Below are 20,830 nucleotides of genomic sequence, written 5' to 3' on the forward strand. Positions count from 1 at the left end.
ACCCTGCTCTCAAACTGCTGTGCTGTCAGACAGCCGGTCCCTGAATGTTATATTGCACAGTCACTGACAGCCCAGCCACGGTCAAACACGCCGCAGCTGGCAATCGCAGTCACAGCCTCCCATCAGCTATAAAAACACTGAAATCTGTAAATCTAGCCAAAGGAAGTGCTAACATTACATTAATGAACACTTTTTTTTTGCTACCGTGTCAGCTAATCCTCTAATCCTCAGCGGTGTTTGCTACAAGATGTAAACACGGGATAGAAATCGTCCTTCAGTTGTTCAGACAGGCAAGGCACGGCGAGGCGGTAAGTGAGGATTGATTGGGTGCTGCAGCAATGCAGCGCAGCACAGCAAGGTCTGGCTGATCGAGAGGGACTTTCATGTAATGTCAGAGCCAGCATTCACACTCTGTTTAATGCGGCCATTTCCCTCATCTCAGCATCTGATCAGTTTGGAAATAACACATTCGAGGTGAGGGCGACCACTCTCGTTTCTCCTCCCAACAGCTTTGTAAAACAAACTGTAACAATGGTCATTGAACATGGCCAAAGAATACCGCAGTAATTATGCATCACCGCACATCTCTCCTTCCTTACATCCCCTCTGGACTCAGTCCTGGTGTCTGTCCTGCTGCTTTCTCACTCCACAAGCAGTGAAGCACTGTCCTGCCAGCACTGAACGCAATGAGAAAAACTGAATGCCCGAGGGCCTGGCTGCTCGTCTCCATCAGTGACTTCCCTGTGTCCCTCGGGTGTGTTCAGGACACTCCACATCTATCTCTGAATGAGAACAATACTGTCTGAGAGTAACCATAAATGTGTAATTGTGTACGAGTATGAATTTGCATGTGTGGGTGGGATGCATGGAATTCTCAATCTGGCTGGGATAATCTTGAGCACGGTGATGTATCAGACACCAGGCTGCCCAAAAAAANCTATATGTATATACTGTATTTTACATACAAACACAGAAACAGGCCTTTACATCAAGTTTGCACTGGTCTTTTTCTGCATATAAGCCACTTAAATTGAATCCCGTTTTCTTGCTCATACATCCAAAAACCCTTTTAATATCCCTCTTTTTCAAGCAATGTACTAACCACTGATCTGTGCCTTTATCCAGAATGACAAACAATAAACAAGCTCAAACACTGTACATCTAGTTGATGTTGTGAGCTGCATTCGCGCCGTGTTCTCTGCTTCTCCACGGACGTGATACACCCCAACGTGTTAAGATCAGGATATGAAACCTGCTGCCATTATGTCCAGTAAAAGAATAAAGTGAGCGGAGTTTCAGGCAGGACAGACAGTCACGCTGCCCTCAATGCTGACTGCTTGGTGAGCATCAGCACATTGGGCTGTGTTAGTGACAGGGCCAACAAGCCTCACACCAGGAGAACACGGGCAGGACAGGCAGTGATCAACAATACAGACACTGCACAGAGACCCGTGAAAGGATAAAAAACAGGCAGAAGCAGAGAACCAGCACTCAACTGCCATGTGAGAGAGAGAGCTCAGAGATGGTCACGAGGTGTCCAGGGCTGAAGTGGAGAGTTGCCGCCTTAGCAAGGTTATTCAGGATGTTAAACTTTTGGATGATTTGATTTGGCCAAAAGTACAATTTGAACCAAGTGTTGGTGCCTCTTGAGCCCTATTCTTGAGAGACAGAATTGCAGACACTGGATGCTATTGGCTGTATTTCAGAAAACTGAATCCAAACCAGTCTGTGGAAATACACCTTCAACCTGTGGCTTCTAGAGGGCAGTTTGAGACGATGACAACAACAACAACTCGAATGGTAGCGTTTAACAGGAGGGACGAGGAAGGTCTTCAGTCAGGATCTAAAAAGAGGGGAAGGAAAGGGGAGGACCGAGGGATTGGGGGATAAGACTTCCAAAGCTTCGGGCCGTAGTGGCTGAAAGCATGGTCACCGGAACGGAGGACACGAGGGATACACAGCTGGCCAGACCCAGTCGAGTGGAGGCAGTGGGTAAGCAAGGGGAGTAAGCATGTCAGAGAGGTAGGCATGAAGGTATTTGTAGACGAGTGAGAGGATCTTGAAATCGATCTGTTTTGTGATAGGGAGCCAGTGGAGCCTGGTGAGGACTGGTGTGATTGAGGTACGGAATTTACTGCGGGTGAAAATACGGGCGGTGGAGTTCTAGAGGTGGAGGAAAGCAGTCCTGGTCAGCGACCGGATGTGGAGGAGGAAGGACAGCTGGGGGTTGTACCTGACGCCCAGGTCACATAAAGGTTCATTAAGTCTTAGGAAAAGGCTGGGGAGGTCAGAACGCAGGAGAGAAGATGCTGACGGGAGCCAAGGAGTATGGCTTTCATCTTGTCGACGTTCAGCTGCAGTTTACACTTATCCAGGCCTTGATGTCTCACAGAAAAGTTGACAGATATCAGGACCTGGAGTCACAGCTGGTTGAAGAGAAGTAGATTTGGATATCATCTGCATACATGTGGAAGTTTACCTCATATCTCCGGAAAACATCGCTGAGAGGGAGCATTTAAATGAGGAAAAGGAGGGGGGCCAAGGATGAATTAGAGAAGGAGCAGGATTGTGAGGCTTTGCTTGTATCTCGTCAGGAACAAACGCGAGACAAAGATGGAGCTGCCTCTCATACTCTGTGGTTTGTGCACAGCTGATATTCTGAAACACCGGAGAAAGATTGTTCAACTGGCCAAACTGGTACCAAGGGGGCATGGACTTTGAATGTCCCTGGAAGAGTTAATGGAAGGTGATTAGCCCATTTGTGGCATTGCTTTGCCACATAGGCTAAGAGAAGATTTGTCAAGAAATTGGATATTTGAAGAGGCGGAAGAGGAGCCTGTGGGGACACAGCACGGACTGGCGGAGTGAGCGCCTCCTATCCTTGTGTCTCTGTAATTGGTCCCAACTTGTGGGGAAAGAACACAAGTCAGTTATGGAATACAGAATGCCAGCGTGCAAACATAGTTGTATAAATGGCTATTAACCCATTACTACAGAGATCTGATTAGTCTATCATTGATTACCATATCGTGGAGGTATGTACCACCAATAACGACAGAATTTGGCTCATGTCACTAACGATGATTTGAATTCATCAGTTAATTAATCTGATGGCAAAAGTCTTCCCACTCAGACTGGTATCTATACACAGTAAGTATAACCACTGAATGCAACGCTGTCTCTCAAAATGCCAACTGCAGTCACACTTCACTGCAGAGCAAATGCAAAGCTTTCCATGGGTGACTGAGAAGATATTTAAATAGAAATTTTCCGAATTGATACTAACTTAAAACTTCATAGGATCTCAGAGTGAATCTTCTTCAGCACCAAAACTCACAGAGTCCTGCCAGTGATAATCACTGGCTAAGTCAGTGTTCAGAGCACGGCACTAAACTCGCAGCATTAAACCTCCAGCTTCAGCCCGCACCAGTGTGCTTGCGCTCGGAACCAACTAATGATGGGGTTCAATACAGTTCCTGATCCAACTGAAGGTTTAGGATTGGTATTCGGTCCTGATCCATTGTAAATATCAACAGGATAAAGTGCTGCTTTGGATCAAACATTTAAGATCCCTGTGACAATATGCCTGATTATCAAGTCAAGAATAATCTAGAAAGAAAAATTGATATTGGCTTTTTGCACTGTTGAAAGAGCAACAATTCACATAGAAACCTGCCAGCACTTTAAAAATATTTGGAAATAATCTTCAGTCACCTGTCCTGTTGGCACAATAGAAAAGTGTGACTAGATTTGGAGAAAGGGGGGTTTGAATCAAGAGGGCCATTTCCCTCCAATTATCTGGCCAGGCATTGCCTGAAGAATATTGGATTGCTGACAACTTTCTGTGTGATTTTGATTTTTCCATGTTAATTGGTCCAAAAGGAAATGTACAGAGGCCAATGAGATGCCCATCTCTTGGTTTGTCAACTGCAATGTGGCTCTTAATAACTGGAGGAAAACAAAAACATTGCTTGACACATGCATTAATGTTTTACAATGTTCCACATTCTAAATAAATATGGAATCATCTTGTGTGCATGTTATATAAAAAAAATCACATGCAGATTGAAGGTTGAACATATCAGTGAGTATTCAAAGGGTTAATGATAGCAAATGACAGTGAAAAAAAATCCTTGATGATAAATATTCATATTTTCAACCTTGCAATAGAAACTTGATACTGGCTATTCTCAACCAGAACAGAAGTTAGACTCTAAACTTATCAAAAATGCAAAGCAACTCACATCAGTTTAACCCGCCTTTCAAATCTACTTAAATAATTAACTTGGGTCTTACTCACCCAGCACAAGGACTGGATAAATTAAATGAACACATAAAGCAACTTAGTAGGAAGGGCCATGGCACATAATTTCACTCTCACATGCATCTGCAACCTCAGCCAGGTGTATGGTGAGGTGGAGGGAATTCAGGGGCTTTCTCAGTGTGAACGATTTCAATGTGCTGGGTCATTATCAGTGAATTTACAGAGAAGCAGAGGCGTGGGAGGAGGGTGCCAGCAGTGATTGGTCAGTGACAGGGGAGAGGGCGGGGAGAAACCCTGACTGGGATCATTAAACTTAAAGCGCAGAAAGAGGTCATTCTGGCCATTGAGTCTGTGTTGAGACTAACTTACACTTGCAGGACGTACACGCAATTCTTTGAACAAAATTTACCTTTTTTGTTATCATTATAACTTAAAACTAACACATCATTTTTTGCACTCAACAAGAGAAAATGCATTTTCTTGTAGCAATCCTGAGTTTGAAATGATATGGTTGTTTACCCTTTTTCCTGGGTTCAACCAGATTTATGGCCATTTGGAATTTGCATTAAAAACTATTTTTGGACCTTTCAAACTGAATTTCCAATTTAAATTCTCTGTCAAACCGGGGTGAGTGTGACTTACCCAGCAGGTCGGCTCCCTCATCCACATCTCCAATGACCTCTGAGCCGGCAGTGGAAAGCTCATGGTAAAGAGAATCAGTGTTGATCCCAAATGCCTTGTTTACAATTCCCTGTGTGGGACTGAATCAGCCAATTTATACAATCAGACAAGTACAGAATGAACAAAACCAAGATTGACACACCTGCTCCAGCTCACTGAGCATACCAGGTCATCACCAATACCCTTATACACCACAGGAGTAAACCTGACCCAAGCAACCAAAATGAGCAGGGGTGTACAAGCGTGCATAAGGCCTGCCGTCACCAGATTTAACAAGTGAACAAAGTTGTACACCCGGTTGCAATTCTCCATACTCGCTACCCAGGCAAAAACAGTAAATAAAGTTGCCTGTCTGTCGGTCAGAGTCTAGATACCATCTGGCAAAGTGCTGTCCCATTCAGATCACACAATCATCAACAGAAGATTTGAACTGAAAGACTACCTGTTGCCTCCTGGTCCGTCGCAGCGTGGATCCTGACACATATCCAGTTCTGGGGTTGAATCAATAATGTCCTGAACATCAGACCATTCGTCACTGCTTCCCATTCCTACAAAGTGATTTCCAAGAGAACATGAATATCATTAAAGAAATAAATTAAAGAAACGGCCAAAGAAAGCCGAGTGTGAGTAATAGGTAGAGTTTGTTACACTGAGAGACATGGTATATCAGACAATTATATAGTGAGGGTGTGGTACAGAATGTTACCGAGAAGGAAATGATAGGTAATAGACTGATATAGTGAGGAGCACAGTATTTGTATATTAACTTTGGGTGCATTGCTACTTATGGAGAGGGATGAGAGCTTATCAGGGCATAACTTATTCATCCACACTACAGTCAGGAGTGTGCACATACTGAGAATGTTTTAGTGATGGCTGTGGGTATAAAGAGTTTTATAGCGAAGGCAACGATAGGAATTGTTCACATATAAAGTTGGAATAAAACCAAGATGAAGCTTACAGAGGTTATGACCGACAGTAAGTTACTCACCACATCACATCCGTCATATTATGACTAATAAGTACTTGAGAGTGAATAGAAGGTAGTTATTTCATTTGATAAATTGTTTAGATGACAGATTTAGAGTAATAGCTACTTGAGAGTGATTACAGGTCAGAAAGTACAGAGGCTTTGATAAGTCACATATAGCTTAATTGCTACCTAGCGATAATCACAACAGAAAATATCAGAATTTATAGAAACAATAGAAACCTGGAGCGAGACATACACTGTAATCGGTTTACGGGTCTGAAGATTTACCAGAGAGATTGTGAACTGGTGGATACTGTATTTCCAGTGGTTTAAGGGAACATTAAAACTTTTTTCTGATACCATCAGTGCCATCCGTGGCAATAAATCCAGGACAGAAAAATGTCTTTCATCATGGACAACACCAGCTACTTTTAGAATATAGAATAATTTGGTTAGCTTTTACTCTATGTCTCACATCAACAATTCAGGTTGTGAATATTGCAGAGTCTGAATAAGGGATTGGCCAGTGTCCCCGGCTGAAAAGACCAATGAACTGAGCTCTTCCCTGTGCCAGGGCCACTCTCATGTGTGGTTTTGCTATCCATGATCTGGTGGCAAAATCGGTCTTCTAATTGGAATTGACCATAGCCTGTGCCACATATCACCAAGGAGGTACTTTTAAGAACACCTCAGTTTGTCTCTGTTGAGGTATAAATGCAGTGAATGTGAATCAATTGGACTCTGTTCTCCCATGGTCTGCAGTGAATTAGACAGCCAACTTTCAGGAGCTATTTTTAAAATGTCTAAAAAAAAGTGAATTTTTTTTTCTTTTTGAAATGGTTGTGAGACCAGTTCTTCAATAACATTGAAAACTGAACTTGATTTTGAGCTCTGTGGCTGCACCGAATAGGAACCAGGTTTCCTGCTGTACCAGCAGAAACAGTTGGCAGTTATATAGAGGGCTGGGAAGACCACATAATAGTAAGTGGAGGATCACAGAGTGACTGACCGCTCAGTACAGGACATGGCTTAGGAATGGGAACTTGGTTCAAATATCAGAGGATCCTAAGGGAATCCAGCCTTGCATCAAATCTATGCCTCCAGAGTTCCGGGCACTATAACTGGAACACATAGTGTAATACGTTCCTGTTTTCAGCGCTGACATTCCTCAAGGTAATGAGCACGGAAAAAGGCGGAAGGAACACGAGCAGTCTCTCACCTATGCTGACATTCCTCATCTCCTGGGTGACCTGGACCTTCATGTTTCTGCTATTACCTTTCTCCTTTCTCTGGTTCTTGAGTTTGGTAGCTCCGTTGTAGATTGGATTAACAACTTCATTCAGTGGAGTGACGGCTGCGGAGGGTACAGACGAGGTTGGGGTGTTAGACTTTGTCCCAGCGGTGCTTGGGGTGGCCGCAGTACTTGGGGTGTTCACAGCAGACGACTGCTCAGACTCCAATGTATCATCCTGACACAAGACAAAACTATTATCGTATCAACCTGTCCGCTCCTCCCTCCACTCAGCAGGCTCTGGCCTGCCCCATGTCCCCCACCCGGGCTGTCCCACCATCGCCAGTCAGGCCTTCAGCCTCTCCGTCCCCACCCTTTGGAACTCCATCCCACATTACCTTCACCTTGCTCCCTCCCTCTCTTCCCTCCTTCAAGGCACATCTCAAGACCCTCCTCTATGACCGCGCCTTCAGCCTCCCTCCTACCATCCACGCTCCCTGATCCCAATGCACCCCCGTCACATATTTTTCTATATTAGAACAGGTTCAACAAACATCGGTGGATTGTGGTTCTTAAAATACACCAGGAGCCTTCCCCCACCTCCGTAATATTGCCGGTGATTTGATCAAGCGGCTGCCCACGGAGATCCAGCACAGGGAACAGGCCCAAAGTGTTTGGTCGCTCCTTCCTACAGGGAAAGGAAAACAATGTGTAAGACATCTCTTATTCACTTGAGCAAAAAGTACTTAAACACTTCAGTGAGGAAACATGAAAACAAATGATACTCAATCCACTGGCTTCTAACAGTGACACTCGTCAGCAAGACACAGATTCACTCTGAACGAGCTGCTGTGTTAAAAAGTAAATCCACATCAATACTTTAGGATGCAACGAGACAGTAGAACAAGAGGGCAAAGGTTTAGAGTTGTAAAGGGCAATTTTATGACAAGATACCAGGAAGTCTTCCTTTACCTAAACGGTAATTAACAACTGGAACAGGGTTACCAGGACACTGGGACTCATTTAAAAAGCAGCTCGATGCTGTGATGAGGGGATGGCAGAGTGGATGGTCTGGAGGGATGGGACCCGATGGATCAAAGGGCCTCCTTCATTCTAACCAATCTGTGATGTTACAAGGTAACAGACATTTCAGAATTGAAAGATTGGAAATGTGATGCAATTCAGAATTAGCAAAGGAGGGAGGGTATGTTGGGTCTGAGGAGTTCCCTTGATAATGACACTTGTCTCTGTGTCACCTCGAGGGGCTGGGAATCCTGGTTTGCTCCAGGTTATCACATTCTCTAAAGATTAAATGTTTGGGGAGGTTTTGTGGGTTTGAGCTTGGAATGTCACTCGCACATTCTGAACACAGTCAACAAAATGTAAAATGTGCAAGAAGGACACACATACAATAAAGCAGTTCATGTATTCGTGTGTACGTTCACATTCAGGAATATATGGTAATATTACAATATACTGTACAGTATATATACGGGAGGAGGTGCTCATTCAGAAAGCAAGTAAGTCCCTTTCAAGCATTATCCTCAGCCAGATAATGGGCTGGAAGTGATGACAGAGACATGAGGACATTCCCTCCAATTGCTCACCTCAGAGGCTGAACACTGACATCCACTGGCCGCCCTTCCTCCCCTTCCCCTCCCTCCCTGATGTTGTGAATGATGCTGTTGTGGAGAACTGGCTGGTGTTAAGCGTCAACTCCACACTGCCTGAAGCTATCGCTTAATAATAATAAGTATTCGTTGACCTCTGACACACAGTGATTTGCTTCAGACTGAATACATGGTTGTGACTCCCTAAGCCCCAGACCAACAGCAAACAGCAGCAAATTGCCCCAACCAGGCCCAAAGAACCCACAGGAAACAATCTGTGCACTGACTTCAAGTGTAGCACAGTCACTTCAGAAAGTTACAAAACTGATCAATCATCACATCACCAGAGGAACCAATCAAACAAGAGGACACAGACAGCCTGGGATTCCCCACACACAAGCTGCTTCCTCAATTCAGCGACATTTCCAAATTGAGACACTTCTCTTCCCCTCTGACTTCCTTTACACTGCTTTCTCCTATCAGTGTCGTGTGACCAAAGCGGTCTCCAGCCTGAGCACATGGTTGGATCAACAGCTGCTCAGGTGGTAAAGTCCAGGTGAGAATCTGGGTCGATAATCTTCTGAACTCTGTATGTGATTACAGTAAGAGGGGCTGTGTTTAAGGCGTCTTTGCCATTATATGCGTCCATCACCTTTTCTCCCCCACTTTTAGCAGCTGGTCGACGTTGAGAATGGCTTCTGTGTGTAGAACAACGAGCCCACACAACACCACATCCTTCCTCACAGACCATCAGTACAAGGAACACGACAACCAGACATACGAAGATGCGATTGGGTGAGGGGAATACAATAAAGCTGAAATACATATTGTTGTTATAATTTGATAAGCAGAGTGCATCCCTCCAGAGAGGTCGTTCCATTCCAAACATGGGAATTTCCATATGTAGGTGGGACACATGGAACTCTCAGTCTGGTTCGGTCATAGGTTCAACACACACATCCGACGCCCGGTGACCAAAACATAACGGTGCCAAAAATGTAGAGTCGAGAGTGGAGTGGAGTGAAGTGGGGCTGTGGTGGGAAGTCTGCAGAGTGAGCAACACTGTTTGACAATTAATAATAGTGCCCCCCCCCCCCCATAAAATCACACGGCTGTTACATCACTGTACACTCGCACACATGTCAGGTCACCATCGTCACACTGATAGTGAGATGTCAGACATTCTCACACTGATAGTAAAATGAAGGAGTTTGCAGCATGTGAACCGCACTTTTACCTGGCACTTGGAGGCAGAGGACCGATGGGAGGACAATACTGAATTTTTAATTTTCAGGCAAGAAGATTACATGGTCCCATACCTCAGCAGCGATATATTCAAAACATCCAGCTCAGCTAAATGGGCCCAAGTTCCTGATATGCTGCAACATCTCAACCTAACACATTTTGTTTTGAGAGTTAAAAATCTCTCCCGTGGAATTAAAGACATTAAATTGTACATCGCAGCACACTCCCAGGCCTGAGATCCATCCCATGCTTCAGAATGACAGGAACACGGCAATGTACACCAGCTGAAAAGCTTGTTGCAACTTGTCAAGCTAACTCACATCACGTTTACCTGCTCTGATATCAATTCTTATTGATCACAAAATATCTTGAGAGATCCTGACATAGATTGGGCTGGGGAAGGGGAAAGGGATACATTTGGAATCGAAGGGTTGAAGTGGCTAAACAGCGGTTACCTTTTCCTTCGTGGTTGGCTGTGGAACACAGAAAACAGCCATAACAGCAGCAACAGCACAGCACAGCGAGCGGGATGAGAAGAACATAATTAATCAACAGAGTTCAAAGGTGACAAACACACACAACACATAGGCAGCAGTTACCAGTGAGAGCAGCGCCAGGAATGCACACAACGTAAAAGCAAGCAATGCAGAACTCCGGACAATGGAGTAGAGTGTAGAGCGGTGTAGCCCGGGCACCGGGGTAGGGCGGTGTAGCCCGGGCACCGGGGTAGGGCGGTGTAGCCCGGGCACCGGGGTAGGGCGGTGTAGCCCGGGCACCGGGGTAGGGCGGTGTAGCCCGGGCACCGGGGTAGGGCGGTGTAGCCCGGGCACCGGGGTAGGGCGGTGTAGCCCGGGCACCGGGGTAGGGCGGTGTAGCCCGGGCACCGGGGTAGGGCGGTGTAGCCCGGGCACCGGGGTAGGGCGGTGTAGCCCGGGCACCGGGGTAGGGCAGTGTGGGTGGTGTGGTCAAAGCACCTATGGCTTCACGCTGTACTATGTTAACTTTTACATATCCTTAAAATAAAATCAGAAGAAGTTTTCAAGCCACATTAGAAACTCTTTAACTGGTTTATGGAGGGTCTAAAATCACAAGATAATCATAACTTCCCTCACTGACTGGATCCCAGCACGTCTGTTCCTGCCAAACAGCCAAATCATCACAACGACTTCCCCATCGATTCAACAACAACTCACATTTATAATAGCACCTATCACACAGGTTAATGTTTCAGAGCACTTCATAGGGACGGTGTTGGATTCTGAGCAAGGGAAAAGGAGGTGACTGTAGGTGCAGTTTAAGAGCTAGGTGGGATTTAAAGACAGGTGTGGTAGGGGTGCGATGGAGAGGTAGAAGTTGCAGAGAGCAGGGATTTAGTTTCTGAGAGTCAGGTTTTATATGATAAGGAATCTAATTCACATACGTGGAAAGGGCCAATCAAGATTTGTGGGTTCTGTCAACAACAAACACATGAATTCCCGATTCTGTGTTGAATATTATTCGCCAGTTTGTGAAATCTAAATCAGTAACAGTCTCCGTCGCCCAAAGCTGTTACCTGGGCTTTCCAGTCATCGTTCCATCTGACTGGGCATTGCTGCCGACTTGGTGCATCTTGGATCGTTCTATGTGCTCCACATAAGTCTGTATCATCTGCAGGAGAACAACAAGCATTCACAGCAAATACATCCGACACAGACGAATGGCGACGGAAACGAACACCGAGACGGAAACCAGTATTGGTGAGACGCTTGTGTAAAGGCTGGGGCTTCAATACGAGGTCACGGCATCACCAGGTATAAAATAGGAATGAATGTAGCTCGGACTTTTCTCTCACCTCAGTGTGTCTCAGATGCAAGGCGTTGTATTCCTTCTTCATCTCAGCTTCCCGTTCCTCCAGTCTGGACACTGTAGTCAAGGAAAGAATCAATCAGATCTCTGAAGGCCTTTTTTAATGTCTCCAGCCTCGCCCTCAGCTTGATGCCACCCTCCAGCAAACAGGGTGCGTGAGCTGCCCCATGCCTGGTGCCTGACAAGCCTGCAGGTCATCCAGTCTCACAGAGTGGTGGGCAGATACCACAGCATCACCGCCTGCAACATTATTACTAAATGAAGCAGATAAAATTGGGGAACAGAGGTCACTGTCTCATATGATGTCTATAACCCATCCAAAGAACGCTGATATTTTAGGAAGGAGCAAAGGAAAACTGGGACAAGAGGTCATTAAGCACTCCGGAACACTAGCCCGCGTGAAGGGCACTATATAAATGCAAGTTGTTGTTGTTGAGCCCAACCGGCCACTTTATCCTTCCTAAGGTCGAGCGCCCAAACCTGAACCCAGTCTCTCACAGAGGTCTTATGGCCCTCTACATAACTGGGGAATCACCCCATGACATGTATTTCCCAGATCCCTTGAAATAAATGCCAGCATCACATTGTCTTATTGACTGTTTCTGTATCCGTGACTTAAGGGTTTAATGATCTGTGAACTTGAATCAGCAGATCTCTCTGCTCAGCTCCCCTCCCAATTCGATCATACTCCATTTTGACTTTCTCTGGTTGGTATGTGTCTTAGTGTAGAATATAGTAACTGCTTTTTTTAATAGTATAAAGCAGTCAAATCCTGTGAAGCTCCTTGAAACATTTTGGCTGTGTGTAATAAGACACCTCATAAAATACAAGTTACCGATTAGAACTGACGAGAGCTCAGGTTTCTGTGCTCGATTCCAGTAATTTGAAAAATTGAGTTACATTTCCTGTCCTTCAATCCTCAGGTACAATTCCCGAATACATTGAATTTTGGGGAAAAGCAGCCTTTCTCCTAATGTCTTTATAAAATGCTTCGCTTATTACCCCCGATACTTTTTTTTACACAATCTTTCACAATATTCTGTGCTGTGATATTCTATGATTCTATAATCCCTCTTAGCAAATACGATTGGTGAGAATTTTCTTGGTCTCATTTTGCTGCTCTCTCTTCCTCCTGGATTCCAGTCTCTCCCCCCGCCCTCAATCCCCCATCACATGAGACCCCGGTCACGACCAGGAAACAGAAACCCCTATCCCCCTATTAGTGATATCCTACAAGTCCGACCTCCTATTCCGTGGCACAGTGAGAGGGGAGGATTCAGCAATTTGGGGGAGTTGGTGGCTTGGTGGTGGAGGGGCTTTGCCTCTCTGGCCTGAGTTGCAGAAATAATGAAGCTCACTTTGGTCGGAGTAGTTCTTGGACTTGAGTTCCAGCTGCCTGCTCTGCAGCTCCAGAGACTCCACCTGAGTTTGCAGCTCCTTCTTCTCCTGCTCCAGCGCATCTTCAAACTCAATAAATTTCTAGACAGAAACAGAAGCACTGAAACAGCGAAACAACAAAACAGACAGATTATTCCTAACTATAATCAGTTTCCAATATTATTAGAATATTTTGCTTATAAAGATATTTATGATATATGTAAAATATAGAATAGATATATTTATATATTTATATTTGATAATACAGTACATAATACTGAATACATTGTATTACTGGCATGTTAAAGTAACATCCAGAGAGTTTATTTATACATTGCTTTTATGCTTTTGACTAAGCAAAGCAGACACGGTTTCTCTGGTGCCCAAGTAATCCAACAATCCTCACATACAAACTTGGGCATTCCCTTCATCATCATATTTCAATTGTTTGACCATGTTTAGTCACCTTTCACTCCCCGCTAGCTTGGGACCCAGCCCACTCCGTGAAGCACTTTGAGATGGCTGCCTTCTGTGAAAGGCGCTTTAGGGATCAATTGATTTCTCTTCTTTTCCTGATCACTAATGAATTCTGTAATAAACAGGTCACAGAAAGATTGCTATGTTTCCGTGATCGACACATGACAGATTGTACAGGGTGAACAAAAAGTCATGATAACCACCTATTATTTTTTAAAAATCGTAATTTCTTTAAGACTTATTAGACATTGTATTGGTATAACAAATTTTTGGTGACCCTATAATAACCACTGTGCAACTCGTTAACGCCACTATCCCACTTGCCACTACCGAACATTCCTGCTGTCAAGTCAAAACTTTGTTTCCCGCAACTGCCTCAAACAGAACATCGCATGTACACACCCTAAAGCTCTCCGCAGCCTCCCTCACAGGAATGCCTGTTCATGCGGAGAGCGAAGGGGACCCATCACCACATGCACACTTACCGGCCTTGAAGCAACATACACAGTGCTCCATGTGAGACAATCTCAGGAGCCTAAGTCCTGACCTGTCATGTGCAGTTACCAGCTGCAATGCCGAGGGTCCCCATGTGCACAGAACAATGCCAAAGTACTGAACAGTCAACAAGTATAGAAGACAAGGTTTTGACCGGCCATCATGGCATCAGGCAATGCAGATAGCCCAACTAAATGCAAATCAGTGACAAAGACCTATCAGGAGAAGTACCAGATCCTTCAATTTTTCAAGGCAAATCCTTAAATGAAAAAGAACATTTCCTCCAAATTTTGATTTGAAGCCACAGACTTTGAATGATTACTTCAAGAACAAGAAGAAAATGTATCATGCCAGTACTGGATAGTACTGTATATGGAATGAGTGGGCTACCATAGCTTATGCATAACTTTATATCAGTCATATATCATATAACTTATGCAAGTTTCACATAACTCACACTTTGCATAAGTTACATTAAACTTGATACAACTTGTGTGAGGTTTACTGTACGAGGGGAAAGACAGATGGAAAAACTAAAGGAAATATTCAGGAAGCGATTCCACAAGGACTGATTGCATCGGCATGGTAGAAACCCAATCCAGCCTCTCTTATTTTTCTATTAAAGGTTTTGTAGAAGATGCTCTGGAATTATGTAGGTGTATTTTTAAGTCTTTCAGTATTGCTCACACTATAAATTCCTGCTTCTTGTTTTTGGCAGAGATGCTATTGCAGATATTGGATATGGTTATTCCAAAGATGTTAATGGAGTCTTTCTTCCCAAGGAAAAATGAATATTTTATGTGACACTGCTACCATCCCCCACATACCCTCCCAGCTCTCAGAAGGCAATTACATCATCTGCGCATCACCCAAACCATCACTCCGCTAACATGGTTACATCTCCAGGGATGACATACAGTGAAGAGGCTGAATGACAATTATTCCCTTCAATCAACCCACAAAAGGAATCGTTTTCTACTGTTAAAACACAGCCTCCACTGTGTAACACACTTGAACAGCAAAACATGTACTTTAACTCTTTAATGCACTAATATGCTGGTGTCCACTCAGAAGCATTGCTGAGAAGCTAAATCATTAACGATTTCATAAAAACCTATTCAAAATAGGAGGAGGACACAAAGGCATGAAATCGGGCTGTGACCAAGTGGGAAGTGAGAGAGGTTGGGGGAACCTCCTCTCCCAGAGGGTTGTCAGGCCCAGAGCGATTTGCTGGGGCGACTGATAGAACAGAGTTGACTGGGCTATTTAAAGAGAATTAAACTTATACAGAGGAAGGCGATTAGAGGGGACGGGGAGCGAGCGGAGGCTGGGGTAATAATGGATGGCTTCTTGGAGGAACAAACACTGACATGAAAAACTGAGAAAAATGGCTGCTGTCTGGGTCGCAGATTTATAACAAAACACTAAGGCCCCGGCTACAACAACAACAACAAGATTCCATTTATTGAGCGCCTTTCACGTCGGGAGGACGTCCCAAGGCGCGGGACTTATGGGGGGGATCCGGTCCGGTGAGCCGGAATTTCGGGTTAAGTGTAATTACAACGCCGGTACCAGATAGTGAATAAGCTAACTTCTGCTCGTGGAATTCAAACTGTGTCAAGTGGATATTCCCAGTCACCGAAGGCAGTGAGCACGGGATCATCCTCGTAAATCTCTAACCCCTTCTACCACCTTGACGTCTTTCCTAAAGTGCGGTCACCAACGCTGAAGACAATATTCCAACTGCATTGTAACTAACGATTAATGTAAGTTTAGCATTACCTCTTTGCTTTTATCGTCCACACACCCTAGTTTTTGATGTTGTGACCACAAAGTGTTGAGAAGAGGTGCAGGAGTGAAACTCAAACACTGCGACAGCTGATTGTTATAAAATAGTGACAATGATACATGAAATTATTATAAACTGATTATTATACACTGATTATTATAAAAGGAAATTACAACATTGAGGCCTGGACCAGTTAACCGGCAACATGTATAGGTCCTTGTCAAACTCATCTCCCTGTCACAGAGCGGATCAACTTCAAGATCCTCACTCTTGTATTTAAATCCCTTCACGCCCTGCCATTCCCCCATCTTTCCAATCCGCGCTCTCCCTACACCACTACCCGCTACCTCCGCTCAACCGGCTCTGGCCTCCTCCTCCTCCACCCCACCATCGGCGGCCGTGCTTACAGCCACTATGCCCCAAAGCTGTGGAACTCTCTCTCTCAATCCCTTCACCAAGTCCCTCTCCCCATCATCAGGAAGCTTGACGACCTTCCCTTCGACCGGATCACCTTCTCCTTCCCCGTGGCTTGGCATCGGGCTCTGCCACTATTAAGCAATCCAAGCCGCCGCCTGGTGTGAAGGACGCTATATAAATGCAAGTTACAAATATGCTACTGTTGTATTCAAACAGTTGATTGTATTGTACTTTGCAATCTGTTCTAGAAGAGATTCTATGTCTTTGTGAACAACTTCCAGTCCCACCTGCAAACTTCATTACTGGACAACCTTTCTGATGATCTAGTCTGATAGCCTTCTATAAAAAGCTTTATTCATTCACTGATAACAGAGGGGTATTCTGCTAACATGACTAACCAATTTGATTACTTGGCAATAATTTGTTAATCATGCTATTTTGAACCTATCAGCATTTTCCAGACGAATGCGCCAGTCGTATGCTCAGGAGCAAACTCCGTACTTGGCTTCTCTCAAGCCCTCTTTTGGCTGCTGTAAAGGTTCTGGTAACTGGGAGAATGTTTAGCACCCACGGAGTATATGCCATCATCACGTCATCAACAACAACAACAACAAGATTCCATTTATAAAGCGCCTTTCACGTCAGGAGGACGTCATACACAAGGGGCAAAACTAATGGCATATAATAACAATAATCCTTGCATTTGATATAGCGCCTTATCACATCTTCGAGACGTCTCAAAGCACTTCACACAATATACTGTCAAGTGAACTGACTGCGTATGTTGTGAGCGAAACGGGGAGGCTAATTGCATCACTAGTTCACGGTGAGGACAGCCATCAGATCTGGTGGCTGGATGTGGAGCTGGCATTACACGTTGGCCAGCGACTGGCTGGAGCCTTGGCTTAAATCCAGTCCTCGTACTGGATTGCAGCCACTTCGCACTGTACCTCTAACCTCCATCATTAGATTTTTTTTAAAAAAAGAATTGCAATCAACTGATGATAATAAGCAGGTCCATCACAATTTTCATTTTACCGATTATTTAATGTTCTTACCTAGAATAAAATCACATTACACCATCCGTGCAGCCCGATGGAGAAAGGCATCACTCAAGTAGCCAGAGCCATTCAGCTGCAGGTCTGATTCCAATTCATATACAAGTGCAATTTGTTGTAGTACTGAGCTTGCTGATCTATGCTGGGGTAAGCAGAGGGTAGGGGAGCTTCTCCTCCACAATGTCTATCTAATCATCCCTTAATAATACAAATATGAGGTGGGTATCAGGTGAGGATATCCCAAATTCAGACATCAAGTCCTGGGTGAGCTCTAACTTTCTCCAGTTGAATATAAACAAAACTGAAGCTCTGCTCCCGTCAGCAACTTCTCATCTCAGTCACTAACCACATCGATCTGAAACGATACTCATTCCACTTCATGGAGCCGGTGCAAAATCTCAGTATCTATTTTTTGACACCCAAATGTCTTTCAAGCCCTACATCCAGGCTCTCATTCCCTCACTCCTCTGCAATATTGTCCACCTCCGCTCCCTGGGCTGCCAAGACTCTCATTTGCTCCTTCATCACGTCCAGTCTTGACTATTCCAGTGCCTTACTCCAGAAATCTGCAGCTCCAGCACCAAGCTCCCTGAGCCTTTCACTCCATCCTTGCTCGGCTCGCTCCCCATCCCCCAGAGGATCGAGATCAAAATGCTCATCCTTGCGCTCAAATCCCTCCATGGTTTCGCCCCTCCTAACCTCTATGACCTCCTGCAACCCTACCGACTCGGCCACACTCTGCCATCCTGGAGTTGTCTCTCCCCTCCCCACTTTCAAGCCGCCTTTGACCGTGCTTTTGTTCATCCTTTCCCCCATCCCCGATTCCAGCTGTGTAAAAGCACTTTGAAACATCCTCACGACATGAAAGGTGCTATATTAAAGTAACTTTATTGTATTGGAGTGGGCTGTAGTCAGTATGGCTCCTTATTTAGTCCATTTGGCTCTGTTTCATCCACAAAGTAAAATCAATCCTGTGCAGCACTTTGAGACGTCTCAATGACGTGATGAGGCGCTATATCAAATGGAAGGATTATGATTAGATTATTATTATAGCTATTTAGACTGTTCAAGTTCTTTCTTTTAAAAAACATCCTCTCCTGAGGCAATGACGTACAATCCACACAGCCCTCTGGAACCTTGTCTGTGGCATGGTTCACGTGAGCCAAAGGGAGTGAGTGTTGCTGCTATCCGATCACAGACACACTGACAACTGTACTCCCTGGGTGGGTCAGGTCTGCACCAGTGTACTGATCACACAGCTATACCTTATTTATACCTTCTGATGGTTTGGCTCTGTGTTCTTCAAGATGAGTGACATCAATACCAGTTTCTACGTTGACCCTCATTGTAAGACCCAAAACCACGCCCAGTCAGGTACAACACAGCTATTTTACTGAAGGTCTACATTCTTCCAAATCATCCAGCATATTCAATATGTTCCATTCCCCCCGTTTCAAACTGGATCGATTAATTCATTAGGAATGAGTTAATCTCGACATTAAATGGATATATATCACCACATATAAAGCCCAAATATTGTGCTATTAGATTGACTACTGTAAGGTATCGAGTTTCACAAGCTTCCAGGCCGCGAGGGGTAGAATATATTTAATAAGGTTTCTTACAGATGTGTTTACATTCCTGAATTGTCACATACTCTGATTCTGAACGGCTGAAGAATGTTCAATAAGGCTGTTTGCTGACGGTCTCTACAGCACTGAGCAGCGTACTCGGACTGATCACAACCACAGGCCGATGCCCTGCCAGTATCCAAATGGCTGAAATGTACTCAATACGTTACCGAAGACCCCCGTTCTTTTCCGTTACAGACAACCACACGAGGTGAGCTAGTCTTGCATGAGCTAACCCTGCCTTTTTTTTCCTGCCATGTTGCTGAATGCGGTCTCGTTCGTCTCGACTGACACATCAATAGCCGGACGTCAAGACCAGAGCAGAAATCTGAGATCAGGGGCTGACAACACCGGCGCTGCAGTCCCGGCCGCAGCGCAACGTAGCAGACGCAGACCAGACAGCGCAACACTCAACAGACAGGACTGTCAACATCTACGGGTGGACCCACATCAATTCGATTCAGAACACGGCTGTTGGGATCCATTAATCCGCTTCTCTGACACTGACCCCAAATTGCTAAATGGCAGGAATTACTCCCGATATCTATGGCCCCCGCGGCGGAGCGCGTCCGCCTTCCTTTACAGTCGGGTTCTGGTTCATACATTTTTTTTTCCCGGATTTGGTTCATTTGACAACAACAATAAAAAAAAATCCCAGAGAGTCACAGACATGAGGCCGGACTGACACTGAAGGCTCTCTCAGATACAGACAGGGACTTCAACACACAATCTGCATATATATATATACACATATATACACTATATATATAAACACTCACACAGATATATATACATACACACACACATACACACACAAACACATACTCATATATATATATACGCACAAACACAATAGATATACGCACATATACACACACACACACACACACACAGAGATATACACATTTCTATGGAGCGTTGGACGATTATATCCCCAAATGGAAATTGTAATCGTGAAATAATTTTTTTTCCCAAAATAACGACAAGTGTTTTCGATGCAGAGCGGCGGTTGGGGCGGGAGAGGCTGCGGGCGGGCGGGCGGGGCGGGCGGGCGGGCGGTGGGGCGGGCGGGCGGGCGGTTGGGGGCGGGCGGGCGGGCGGTTGGGGCGGGCGGGCGGGCGGGCTGACTGACTGGCGATGGCGCTCACCTCCTCGGCCTGTTTGCGCAGCGCCTTCTCGCGCTCGTACTGGGTCAGCAGCTGCTCGTTGTCCTCGCGCAGCAGCTCCAGCTCCACCTCGTGCTCCTGGTTCTCCGTGAACACCGACTCCAGGTTCTCCAACACGTTCACCACCAGCGGCATCAGCTCCTTCACCACCTCCTCGTCGTACTTGTGAATCAGCCGCTCGAACTCGCCGTAGATGCTGTTGGCGAGGCCCGACACCCGGTCCGACATGACAGACACCGAGCAGTCATCCTGGTACACGGCGCCGTCATCCAGATCCATCATCGCCGCCGCAGCGCCAGCCCGAGCCGGGCTGCTGCCGCCGCCGCCGCGGGAGACCAGGGGGCCCGGGCAACCGCCTGCCTGCTGCCGCGGGAGGACTGGCGGGAGGTCAGGCTGCCGCCGTCGCGGGAGACCGGGGTAAGCCTGAGGCCGGGCTGCCGGGGCCGAGCTGCTGCTGAGGCCGCGCTGCCGGTGGCTGGTTTGGTGCTGAGGCTGGCGCTGTGGGCGGGGCTGGCGCTGTGGGCGGGGCTGGGGCTGGCGCTGTGGGCGGGGCTGAGGCTGGCGCTGTGGG

The 20,830-nt window shown here is 45.7% G+C and overlaps 1 protein-coding gene across 9 annotated transcripts in view; it reads right to left on the minus strand.

Moving 5' to 3' along the window:
- Positions 1-20,591, minus strand: part of mapk8ip3 (mitogen-activated protein kinase 8 interacting protein 3) — a 50,749-nt gene extending 30,158 nt beyond the window's left edge. For 6 of the 9 annotated variants that reach the window (XM_042341000.1, XM_042340996.1, XM_042340993.1 and 3 more), the window contains exons 1-9: positions 20,242-20,591; positions 13,208-13,328; positions 11,836-11,906; positions 11,557-11,651; positions 10,460-10,477; positions 7,750-7,837; positions 7,138-7,387; positions 5,388-5,493; positions 4,907-5,025 (exon numbers count right to left, since the gene is read on the minus strand). In XM_042341000.1, coding sequence (XP_042196934.1) covers positions 4,907-5,025; positions 5,388-5,493; positions 7,138-7,387; positions 7,750-7,837; positions 10,460-10,477; positions 11,557-11,651; positions 11,836-11,906; positions 13,208-13,328; positions 20,242-20,541 — 1,168 coding nt within the window. In that variant the 5' untranslated portion in view covers positions 20,542-20,591. The remainder of the gene's footprint in view (positions 1-4,906; positions 5,026-5,387; positions 5,494-7,137; positions 7,388-7,749; positions 7,838-10,459; positions 10,478-11,556; positions 11,652-11,835; positions 11,907-13,207; positions 13,329-20,241) is intronic. The other 3 variants (XM_042340999.1, XM_042340995.1, XM_042340998.1) reach the window with 2 other exon arrangements.
- Positions 20,592-20,830: the final 239 nt, after the last annotated feature.

This window comes from Callorhinchus milii, unplaced genomic scaffold (assembly GCF_018977255.1).
Source record: "Callorhinchus milii isolate IMCB2004 unplaced genomic scaffold, IMCB_Cmil_1.0 Scaffold16, whole genome shotgun sequence".
Taxonomy (NCBI): domain Eukaryota; kingdom Metazoa; phylum Chordata; class Chondrichthyes; order Chimaeriformes; family Callorhinchidae; genus Callorhinchus; species Callorhinchus milii.